The 12,526-nt window shown below is 43.2% G+C and overlaps 2 protein-coding genes across 3 annotated transcripts in view; one reads left to right on the top strand and one right to left on the bottom strand.

Annotated features, from left to right (window-relative positions):
* Positions 1–2,151, top strand: part of setd2 (SET domain containing 2, histone lysine methyltransferase) — a 25,399-nt gene extending 23,248 nt beyond the window's left edge. The window contains exons 22-23 of one of the 2 annotated variants that reach the window (XM_053681181.1): positions 398–583; positions 1,167–2,151. In XM_053681181.1, coding sequence (XP_053537156.1) covers positions 398–559 — 162 coding nt within the window. In that variant the 3' untranslated portion in view covers positions 560–583; positions 1,167–2,151. Of the gene's footprint in view, positions 1–397 lie in introns of both variants that reach the window. The other variant, XM_017471170.3, reaches the window with a different exon arrangement.
* Positions 1,376–12,526, bottom strand: part of nradd (neurotrophin receptor associated death domain) — a 15,126-nt gene continuing 3,975 nt past the window's right edge. Inside the window, exons 2-6 of the mRNA XM_017471214.3 lie at positions 10,596–10,728; positions 9,030–9,398; positions 7,015–7,243; positions 6,680–6,822; positions 1,376–6,565 (exon numbers count right to left, since the gene is read on the bottom strand). Coding sequence (XP_017326703.1) covers positions 6,267–6,565; positions 6,680–6,822; positions 7,015–7,243; positions 9,030–9,398; positions 10,596–10,728 — 1,173 coding nt within the window. The 3' untranslated portion in view covers positions 1,376–6,266. The remainder of the gene's footprint in view (positions 6,566–6,679; positions 6,823–7,014; positions 7,244–9,029; positions 9,399–10,595; positions 10,729–12,526) is intronic.

The raw sequence follows: 12,526 nt of genomic DNA on the forward strand, positions 1-12,526 counted from the left end.
CAAACGTTTATGTAAAAGCCACAAGCGGAATATGTTTGATCAGGAATGCTTTATTTTCCATAACCAGGTGCTTTTCCCAAACGCGTGTGTATGGTCAAAGCTGTGTGTAAATATATACACCACTCGAAGCAAGTACTTTGATTTAATCCCACTATTTTGCATTGAAAGGTTTGTACACACAGTTTACACACTGTCTAAATGAGGGCCACACCCTGCAGCTGGTACAGATGATTACAGTGTAAGGTTACACTGTTGTCTATTGGTAGCTGTTGAACATTAGATTATGACCCTGTACTGTCGCCATTCTGAAACTGTGCTTAAACTTTGTGTTTGTTTACTTTTTAACGGCTTTTGAGGGATTATTTTCATCAGCGGAACTTTGTGTGTATGTTTACAGTTGACTCATGGAGTGATGAACAAGGAGCTCAAATCCTGCAAAAACCCTGAGGACCTGGAGTGCAACGAGAACGTTAAACACAAGACCAAGGAATATATTAAGAAGTACATGCAGAAGTTTGGAGCTGTTTACCGGCCCAAAGAGGACACCGAGATGGAGTAAGCCTCCGTCCTCTCAACGCCGCAGGTATCGAGCAGCAAGTTCCCCAGCTAATCTCTGGGGCCTCTTAGTCCCATCTGTTTTTATACTGACTTCTGACCATGTCCTTACTGCTGCTCTGAAAATCCTGCCCCTGCACGGAGACAAGATAGTCATGCGAGAAATCTTGCAACCAGTAAGCAGAGAAAAGGGCAGAAAAACGCACAAGTCGGGTGCTACACAGACTTATCCCCTGATATCATGTATGCTTTTAGCCTTTTCCACAATTACCTTTTCTGCACTACGGTTTCAGCTTCATGTTCACTCACAGGACCCGCAGCAGCTCGTTCATCAGGTGGCTGGTGAGAACATGGAAACTGGGAGCTCATTCCATTTCCTTCGTTATCCGCTTGCGTGTGTTGCCAGTTGCCCTAGTTCATGTTTGAATTGTCTCGGTGAGCGGTGGCTTCTGTTCGCAGTCCTTGTTGAAGGAAACGGGCATTTCCTTACCAGCCGTTAATCAAGACTACCGGACGAAGGGGAAGCCGAGCCTGTCAGGTTGAGACGGACAGCTGGATGTTTTTTTTTTTCCTGTTAATATTTTTTTTTCTTTCTTTTTTTTTTTTTTCAGGAGTATGTGCGGTCTCAGGCTATCAAAGGTTTGAGCTCATCTTCACTCGGAGAATCAAGCGTAGCTCTAGTGCCCAGTTCCTGCAGCACATCTAAGGATCTTGGGACATTCCGTTTAGTTGCATAATTTTTTTTTTTTTTTTTTTTTTAAATAACTTTTAGTGAATTGAAGTGTGAAGGACATTTGTTAATGTATCCGTTCACTCTAAGCCACTCTTGGCCACTTTTACTCTCCTCACAGCAGAGGCAATGTAGCATTTGTTGTTTTATCAACTTGTTTCTCGCTGTTTTACATGAACTATTGCTCTTTTACTACGCTTCAGACAGGTAAATGTGAAGCCTGCCCGGCGTGTTGGAAATTTTTTTCTCTCTCTCTCTCTCCCATGTTCAAGTTCATCAGGGTTCTTGTACAATAACTGCATCATGAACTGCTCCCACCTCTTTTAAGTTGCATTAATCCCCCTCCTCCATCTCTCCCCAAAAACAATTAAAAAAAACATGTATTATATTGCTTTATATGTGAATATATTGAGAAATAGTTTTTTGAAATCCTTTAAATAAGCAGAGGCGTTGTAAACGGACTGTGGAGCTTGTGGTTTATTGTGTAAATATGTGAATACCAAACTAACAAATAAGGTCAGTCCTCAGTCCAGCCAGCAGCTCTAGTGCTACCATAGCAACCAGGATTTTTCCCACAGCTCTGTATTGGGTTTAAAGGGGTGTGTGTGTGTGTGTGTGTGTGTGTGTGTGTGTGTGTGTGGTTTTTTTTTTTTTTTTTTTTTTTTTTTTTTTTTGTTTTGTTTTTTTTGTTGTTTTTTTTGTTGCTGTCATTTCTTCCCCTTCCCTTTTTCTTTCTTTCTTTCTCTATTGAAAGACATTTTTTTTATGTATAAAAATGGAGTCCCACTCCATTGTAAGTACTGTGCAAGCACATTGTCATACTGAGTGTAAAGAACATTTTAAAATAAACTGTTTTGTAAAAACAAGTCACGCGTCCTCGTGGTCTCTCGCGTCACCGTTTCTTTGAACACGCTTCATACGTCATGCCATAGCCCACCTGTCGTGTTTAGTACGAACGTTCAGAGCAGTACCGTAACGCCGAAAACCATCAGAGCACTTTGAAGCCTGCGCTGTTGCTCGCTTCCTAAAGCAGCACTAGGGTGAGCGACATCAGTGTGCAGGAACACAGCAGATGTCTGGCTCCAATAACGGCAGAATCAAAGTGATTCACTGTTTTCATTAGAGACTCTATGAGACTGGGATGAATATAGCGCAGACTTTCTTAGCAGCTTTCTTTCCTCTTCATTTCTCCTTCTCCTCCAGTGCCGGGCATTCCAGCGGCACTGCTCCAGACCGCAGTTAAGCAGCTCCATCTGGAGAATGTGGAGGCATGCAAAGAGCTCAGGCGCTTCTCACATCCTGCTTAACAGAGCAGCCTAAGAAATCATTAACAGATTTGAAATGGAGGAAAAAGGTGCTAGGAGCTCAAATGCTGCATAAAAGTACCAGCTCCTAAGAACCCGCTGGGCCTATAGCGCTCATGCCATCTTTTGATGGCGGGTTTGTTTTCTGCACGCACAAGGTTGTGTGTACACAATCTGGTAAACACTGATGTAACATTATTGATACAATACCTCACTCTCTCTCATATATATATATATATACGAGAGAGATTTTATAGAGAGAGATAGAAAATCCCATAAGGCACTTTTTGAATAGAGAAGAATTGCTTTGCTCAAACACGGTGCAGAAACGAGTGTAGCTTCAAAGGCGCGATCATCTTGATTCAGGGAGTGAACACGAGGCATGATTGCTATTGTAATTATTTAGGGCTTGTTTTGTTACATGGATGGTGTATTTGCCCAGTGCTGACTTGTTTTGTCTTATCGCCGATTCCCAACTAAAAAGAAACGCATACAAGCATAAAGGGGGTAGTGGTGGCTTGAAGTTAAGGCTCTGGGTTACTGATCGGAAGGTTGCCAAGCTGCCACTGTTGGGCCTTTGAGCAAGGCCCTTAACCCTCTCTGCTCCAGGGGACGCTGTATCATGGCTGACCCTGCACTCTGACCCCAGCCTCGTGAAGAAAAGAATTTCATTGTGTTGTAATGTATACGTGACCAATAAAGACTCATTATTATAATAATGGAGAATTCACAAAAGTTTGTCGGGTAGTTATGATGTACAGTGGATGTAAAAACTACTGTTAAACGTTTTTTGTGATGTAAAAATTGAAACCAGGGTAAATCGTGTCGGATCTTTTTATTTTTTTCACCTTTATACCAAGCAGCAAAATTCAAGTGAAAAACATACACATTTTAGTAAAAAAAAAAAAAAAAAAAAAAAAAAAGCATCTTTTCCTTGTCATCAGCACTGAGTGTCACAGCACTGAGTCTTTTTTGGTTAAGCACATCTTGACTGAGCAATTTTATTCCACTCTTCCAGATCTGAGGGGATCTCCTGTGCACGACCCTCAAGTCATCCCACAGGTTTTCAATAGGATTTAGGTCTGGGCTGACTGGGCCATTCCAAAACCTTCATCTTCTTCTGACGCCATTCCTTTGTTGATTTGTGTTTGTGCTTGGGGTCGTTATCGTGCTGGAAGGTCAACGTTTTCTTCATCTTGAGCTGTCTAACAGAAGCCTGCAGGTTTTGAAGCTATGCTTGATTCCCTTTATCTTGACTAGAGCCCCAGTCCCAGCTGAAGAAAAGCAGCTCCATAGCATGATTCAGTTCTATTCAATTTTATTTGTATAGTGCTTTTTACAATAGACATTGTCTCAAAGCAGCTTTAAATGATGCTGCCGCCACCATGCTTCACTGTAAGTTTGGTGTTCTTTGGGTGATGAGATGTCTTGTTTTTGAACCAAACAGACCTTTTAGAATTACGCCCAGAAAAGTTCTACCTTGGTTTCATTAGACTATGGTCCATTTTGCCACATGGTTTGGGCTGAATTAGATGTTTTTAGTTTGTTTTTGTTTTTTTTCATGAGAGAGGGTTTCCATGTGAAGAATACGAGAGATTGTCACATGTAGAGTGTCACAAATGCTTTCCAGATATTCCTGCAGCTCCTTTAACATTGCTCTGGGTGTCTTGGCAGCCTCCCTAATAAATGTCTGTCTTGTCTTTTGTCTATTTTTGAGGGACGCTCCTGTTCTTGGTATTGTCACTGCCCCATTTTCTCCACATCTTGATGGCCTTCAGTGTTCCATGTTACATGTAAGATTTTGGAAATTCTTTTGTACCCGTGTCCTGATCGCCACAGTGAGATCCTGTACATGCTTTGTCAGCTGTTTGTGGACCATGGCTTCAGCAGTCGTATGAAACCAAGATGATGTGAAGAAAATCCTGCAGAAACGGCTGATCTTTATTTGAGGTTAATCAGAATTACTTCTTTGATGATCATTTCTTTTGAACATGAGTTTGAATGTGATTGGTTCATTCTGAGCATAGTCACATGACCCATTATAAAAGAGTCAGCACCTTTATTAGCTTCAAGAGGAGAAAAAAAAAAAAAAAAGAGGCGGGCAAGGGAACAACTGATTATAGCTACTGTGACATAAGTGATACCAGGAACTTGTCTAGACATTCAGTAACATTATCCAGTCCGTACAGAGTTTTTTCGTGATCGTTGCAGCCAAAAATGCTTGATTTTGCTGTGGCTTTTTTCAAAATCTACAGGGATTTTTAACATTTTATTTTTTTGAGGAAATGAATTGGCAAAATTGTTTTGCACAATTTTGCCAATTCATTTCCTTCGTTGGTAAATGAGACCTTTTAGCTGTACTCATGTTCGATACGTGAATCGTAGAGGGCTTTGACCGAATGTGTGTTGTGATGACGTCACATGACGCGTCTTGGCCCAAATCTGCGGTAATTTTTGAACTCCTCTGAATATTGCACCGTTTCCTTGATTTTGCATTCATGTCTGCGATCGCAAAATCCTGGAGGTTCTGATCATGTGTAATCATAAATGGTGCAGAGTCGTTCATTAATAAATAAAAAGTTGCAACTGTTGGCAAGTCTTTGTGGTATACGAGTCAATAAAACGCTTTTGAGATGTGCCGTTTGAGGAAAATAAAACATTTCAGGGTAACAGTGACTCCGCTTTGTTTCAGGCCATAGCACCGCACCTCGACATATATTATTCTCCTGCAACAGCATGCCCCATCATGCTCACCTCTGTACTTAACTGTTATAAAACAGTCCTGTCTATGGAACTCCCGGGTTATAAGCGAGTCAGTACAAATGCTCCCATTCTTTTCTCACACAGGCTGTCGTTATTTATTTATTTATTTTTATTAAAAGACAAAGACACAAATGTTTTTCATGATTGACAAGACAAACAAAACAATCACATGGTGCTGCTCCTGATCACTGATATATTTGTAGTTATATAACGTGATCAATTGTTTACACGCAGAAGGAAACAGTGCTTTATGATTTTACACACGCACGGTTTGCCCATGAAACAGGCATTGCTTGCTTTTTCATATAGAGCATGTGTGTACTGTAGTTTCTGTTTGGGGGGGGACGGGACTGAGTCACACAGTGGAAGGCTGTGCTCAGATTCAACGAGTTTGAATGTTCGCATTAGTAAGATGAAGCATTTTTCTTTTTCTTTTTTTTTTGCAGGAATAATAACTCCTCATAAAGACCCCGCTCCTCCTCCTGCACGAGTGAGTGTGGAAAACAGCACTGAAACGCGTCCCTTGACTTTTGATGCAACCCGCAAGCAGTAACCAAAGCCATCTGAACCACTCAATGACAGCGTTTACTATAATGCGGTATGAAGAACAAAGGCCTAGGATTTTTTCCTATTACAAAGCCAGTATTATGTTTTGCTTTGGCTTGTCAACACTTTGAAAAGGAGCTCTGTCCTCGGCGCATAAATACTGAAACAGTCTTGAACGGAAGATGAGCAGAGCATCCACTCTTGGTGGAAAGCGCTGCAAAAAGGCACTTATATCGATACAAAACAAGCAGGATGCAGTTCTTTTCCTCACGTGGGAGTGTAAAGTCGTTCCCTGTAATGCAGAAACAGAGTGCTGTGCTCTTTTCCTCATTAGGGTCCATCTTTCAGGCCGTTAAAATGAACTGAATTCAGACCATGGTAATACCTTGACTGGTGGAACTGAGTGCTTTGGCTACATCGTGACGCTCGATGTTGCTCAGTGCGGTGGACAGGAGCTCGAGCGTCGAGCTGTCCTGTTGCGCCCAGTCGGTGAGCAGTGTGTGGACGGGGTCCTCGCCACGGCCGAACATGTCCGCTCGCTCCTGCTCGTAACCCAACACGCCGGCCAGCTGTCTCCAGCTCTGACTTCCACCCTCGGACAGGAGCTTCTCCACCTCCTCCTGCCGTTGAGGGGGCAGGTTAATGTAGCGCGTGTCCTGCTTGCTGCCTGCAGAGAAGATGAAAGCTTGGCTCAGCGTTCGGTGTCCTGCCTGGACATTATCAGTGGTACCGTTGTAAAGCATGTGGAGGCGTGCGAGTGATCTGAGACGGCTGTGTTTACCTTTGCTCGGCTGGTTCTCCTGTAGGCTGTGCGAGTCGAGGAACACGCCGCTGTCGCTGTGTAGCTTCTCGCCCTCGACCACGTTGTTCAGCTCTGCAGCCCGGGCTTTCCCCAGAGCCGCCTTCTGCTGGAATGATTTCCAGCTAATTCACACAGACGTTATTTATTAGCTTATTACGCACTTAATACCAATCGGCCAGTTGGGTTCGGGTAAAATAAATGCATGCGAATAAACAAATAACTGCTACATGGCACTATATAAATGCAATCATGCTAAGAGCTAACTGTTAACAAGATGAGCACTAGGATCAAAATCTCATTATCCGAGTCCTTACCACTTGTAGGCGACGTAGATCAGGAGTCCCAGCACCACGGCTGCCAGCACAGACACATAGATTATGATGTTGTTGCCTCCCTGATGGTCCTCAGAGCTAAGGTCTGGCGCTTCAGATCCTGTCACCCCTTTGTTCTTCCTCTCGTGCTCTTCGTCGGCCGAACCGGTTCGGCGTGGAAACTCCCACGGCCCTTCTGAACCGTTCCTCGAAAAGATGTGCAGGTCTCGATCTGCAGGCAAAGAATTCAGAGGATATTTCCAGTGTCGACGCAGGAGTTTGGCATCTGTACACTTTCCATTCCTCTCTTAGGATCAACACTATAGCAACAAACCAAAAAAAAAAAAAAAATCAGTTCTTTTGTTTGTTTATAGATTTTTGCGAATGATATGACTTGTTGGTTTTCCCTTTACCCAGAAATCCTCACTGTATTCCGTCGCTTTAATAACTTAACGTTTATTAATAGTGACAGGAACAACATCTGGTCTCGAGCAGAGATGGAAGCGATGAAGAATTCCTACAGCCACATTAAGAGGAGCAAGCTGTTGTCACACACACACACACACACACTCTCTCTCTCTGGATAGGAATCTGAGCAACACATGGCCAGAGACCGCCTGCGTGCCAGGCAAGACTGGAGTAGCAGGTCGCAAGCTGAAATGTAAGGAAGGAACAAGCATACAGCACAACACATATCACTCAGCAAGGATTCACAGCCCTGCCATAGCGGAAATCCCCTCTAACCAAATGAATATTTCTCTCTCTCACACACACACACACACACACACGCCCACACACACCATTGTGGGCTCACTAAATGCAAATCAAACATTGTTGCCTTGCCCTGTTTAGGTCGAGTGTCTTGTCTCACACTGTGCCTCAGGTTTTGTGTGTGTGTGAGAATGAATGGGTCGTGACCCACTATCCACCTGCCTCAAAACCTGTTAACCAACTTCACATATCTCGCCCGTTTCACAGTGGGGCAGCTGGTGTAGGTGTCGACTCTGAGGCACGATTCAAATCTAGTTTTGTTCATTCAGTACCCTCAGCTACATCAACATAATGATCCAAGCACTGCATCACGGTGACAGTTTCATTAACCCTGTTACACTCTTTAATCCTTAATTGTGCTCAATTATGTCGCTACTACTGCTCAGACGTCAATATTTCTCTCTGCCGATAACCACGTGTTCATCATACAACTACTACACACGCTGTATGTAACGCGAAATCCACGGGAATATGAGCAATCATAACGTGAGCATTCTTCTAGTCGAAGCCTTTAAATTATGAACAACTGCAAGGACTTTGTGGTGGTGTTATACTTAGTAGAGCGTGAGTCGTAACCGTCATTTGCAGCATGGCTTGGCCTGTGTAACCGACTCCACGTGCAAACGGGAGTTCTCTCTGTCCGACCGAAGCAGCCAAGACAGGTCAAAGAAAGTTGAAGTGTAAAAAAAAAACAAAAAAACATTAATTTAAAATTAGAGCAGAAACTGGAACAAAAGGACCGGTTGGTTATTCTGTACGGCCTGTGAGCAGCGGTGTGTTTATCCACAAGCACACACGCATGGACCACACAGCGATTACTGCTGCTCTGGTTCGGGTAACAATACACATTTTCATCAAATAATAGGTATTTGGTGTGATAGAAAATGAAAGTATAAACAGCAGAATCACAGAAAATTAAGCATAATTGCTATTTAAAAAACAACATCATTAGGATTAGTTGAGAATGGCCTATTCTGTGCTCACAAATTATTCACACAGCTTTTGCTATATTATATTTTTAACTGGTCAGCCATTTCTCTGTGCCCTCCCCCTGTAGTTTAAGCTTCCCATACTGTATTCCATTTATTATTTAGGTCTTTTAATTAGAACTTGAGTTTACTTACAGGCTGTGTGTGCATTATTACACTATTAAGTTTATGTTAAAATAGCGCCATAAAGCGAACATTAATTGTAATTATTTGTTCATATGCTACAGATCAGCTCCAGTTTCAGTATCATGTACCCACCCATGCAGAGTGTGTCTGACTTGGCCTGGCACGGCCGGATCTCCACCTCATCCTCTCTGCACCGGGAGCATGGCATGCAGGTCTGGCTGTAGCTTTTGTCCTCTGAGAAGGTGCCCAAACCGCACGGCTGGCACACGGTGTTTCCTGCAGGGCCACACGCCCGCACCACGCCCTCTCCTCGGCCGCAGGTGGCACACGGGGCACAGAGGGCATCGGTTTCGTTCGTCCGCTTCCACAGGAAGAAGCCCTTTCCGCAGTCACAGTGGGTGTCTTGGGTGATGGTGCAGCGTTCCAGCTGGGGGACACCTAAAGGGCATTGTGAACAAGGCTGGCACCCTGACAGTCCCTCAGAGCCTGAGAACGTCACACCTGTGATGAGGGAGAAGGAATGAGTTCTCAGCTACTGTAGACATGTTCATTCCTACAAAGCACTTCACACACACTGGATGAAGATACTGAGAGGATTCAGAGGGTTCATAAATGCTTATATATTCACACAGCATATACTGTATACATGTACCTGGCATGGCAGGACACAGGTCCAATTTTTAGGCATGCAAAAGCAAAGAAAGACTTTCATTTGCACGTTCTAAGCCTATCAAAACGCGATTCGTAAAGTCCTAAAAAATGTAAAATGAAAGCACAAAAGGGCTGAAGTTTAGAAGACAGCCATAAAAAAAATCAACGCTTTGTTGTTGTGGTTTTTTATAAACACGTACTAAGACACCTAAGCTTTAAGAAATCATATATACATAGGTGCTTGAAAATTTGTGAACCTTGTGGAGTTTTTTTCACATTTCTGCATAAATATGACCTAAAACATCATCAGATTTTCACAAGTCCTACAAGTAAGCAAAGAAAACCCAATTAAACAAATAAGACAAAAAATATTATACTCCGTCATTTATTTATTGAGAAAAATGATCCAATATTTCATGAGGAACCCCGCCAACATCCCAGAGTTGAAGCTGTTCTGTACTGAGGAATGGGGCTCAAATTCCTCCAGGCTGATGTGCACGACTGATCACAAGGTGCACAAGGGGGTCACACCTGATACCCACTGGAAAGCAAACGTTCACATACTTTTGCCACTCACAGGTATGTAATATTGGATCATTTCCCTCAATAAATAAATGACCAAGTATAGTATATTTGTCTCGTTTGTTTAATTGGGTTCTCTTTATCTACTTTGAGGACTTGTGTGATGATGTTTTAGGTCATATTTATGCAGATATATAGAAACACTCAAACTTTCAAGCAGCACTGTATTTAAAGAAATCTACATGGACGTGTTGGGTAAGGAGCCAAACCGCCACCCATTTTAAAATCCAGCTAAATGTCACTGACTTTAAAAAAAAAAAAAAAAAAAGACAATAAAAATGAGTCATTAAAGCTAACAAGTGTGATTTATGTGATACAAATCGCAAACATACTCAAAAGTTAAACATTATAGTCAAGTTGTAAATGCATTTCTAAAGGATTTTAGAACCCACGCCCATACACACACACACACACACACACACACACACACACACGATATTTCAGAGCTGTATATGGAACACTCACCCTCTTGGCATGGCTGGCATTTTGTGTCTTCTAGTTCACAATTGGACGCCACTCCCATTCCCCGAGGACACAGACTGCAGCACTCACCCGAGGATGTAAACTTCCCGCTAGCACACACATCACCTTCCACCACCTGCGCAAACAGAAACACACGCACACACACATACTGATGAATGACAAATGATATGTTTCTAATACTACAGGAGCTGGAAATGGAGAGCAGCCCTAATAACAGTGCTACTATGAAGTGAATACGGTTGATTTTTTAGAACAGACATGAATACACAACCCTTTTGGAAAGCGTCTGATGAAAACTGCTCTCGGACACACAAGCATATCAAAGGGTTTGAGTGCTCCAGCAAGTTACGGGGGAGCTGTGTTGAGAACAATCAACCATTAGCAATGCAAATGAGAGGATCAATAGCCTCTTGGGAGGACAGAGGAGGACAAGATCAGATAACCTTTTGGTGTGAGGCTATTAACATTACACCAGAACCTCTGTCTGCATACTTCACAATCATCCGTCACACTAGAAACGACGTAGCTGAAAATGAATCAGCTCACTTTCCAACGCGCTGTATTTTCAGAACAGAGTAGAAAACGTAACGCGTACAGTACGTACTACCTCGAGAAAACTTAACGGAACGAAAGCGAGTGCTGTGGTAGACTTCCAGACATCCAATAAAAAGCCTTTGAGCAACGCCATTAGGCCTCAACTGCTCAGCTTTGTGCTTATAAGCCACTTTGGATAAAAGCAGCAGCCAAGTGACAATCTGTAAATATAAATGTATCGTATCTAATCCTGCTTAAGTGTTGGTTCTGGACTGTAACGACTGGCGACAGAACCCATGTCTGAGTGGGCCTGAACCCTCTGGTATGTCTCCAGTATGTCTTACTGTTTAACAGCTGTGACTGGCTTTAATCAAAGCCAGCCACACACAATGGAAAGCAGATATTAAAACACAAGTGAGAGGGAGAGGTTCTGGGAGGAGGGTAAGGCCGTCCTGGCACTCTGGAACATTACACACATGGGTGTGAATGCAAACGGGACAAAAAGAGACCCGAGAGGACGGCCCAGCCTCAATCACAGGAAAAGGCAGGACGAGGATGAGTGCACGAGTGGCTATGGGTATGTATGAAGCAAGAAACACCACAGCTGTCCTCACATGTGCTCTGAGGGAAGGGAAGGGGACACAGTCGCAGTCCCAAGGACAGGGTGTGGACGGACGAGGCGAGTCCAGCCTAGCATGTGAATGTGTGCTGAGACCTTTGATGTGTCCAGCTCTGCAGATGTGTGAGAAAAGGTCAGCATTTGAAACGTGTGCTAGGTTTAAATGAGACTGCCCTTTTTCCCTCCAGGGAGCTGACAAGAGCAAACAGATGTCTAACAACTAACCTCCTGCAAAGCGGGGGGAAAGCAAAATCTCAACAACCTCTCTGATGTCTCTCTCTCTGATCTCTGGGCAGCGTGTGCTGACCTGTCGAATGTGAACAGACACACACACACACACACAAAAAGCCGTATCCGCGGGCTAACACGTGTCCCAGTCTACAGCCTTGACTGCACATTCCATAATCATCATGGCAGACTTTAATAAGCTGGCATTACGGCTATTAAAGATGCATTGCTGATTAAACTTGATTGAGGGAACGAGCGCTATAATAACAGGATGTGGACTTCAGGATATTGTATCATGCGTTTAGAATAAATCCTAAAGGCTCTGTTTCGTGCTTAACCCTTTAATGACCTTTTCAAAGCATAATATATTACTGTGTCTGGAAATATTCGTGCTCTGTGTCAGGCAATATTTGCGGTTTAAAAGGCAAAAATGGTTCCGTCTTTATACTACCCACGTGTCATATACTCCTTTATAACATCATTTCAAAATAAAGAGTGAGGGAGGAGACATGCGAGAGAGAAACACCGCATG

This window comes from Ictalurus punctatus, chromosome 1, assembly GCF_001660625.3.
Source record: "Ictalurus punctatus breed USDA103 chromosome 1, Coco_2.0, whole genome shotgun sequence".
Classification (NCBI taxonomy): Eukaryota; Metazoa; Chordata; class Actinopteri; order Siluriformes; family Ictaluridae; genus Ictalurus; species Ictalurus punctatus.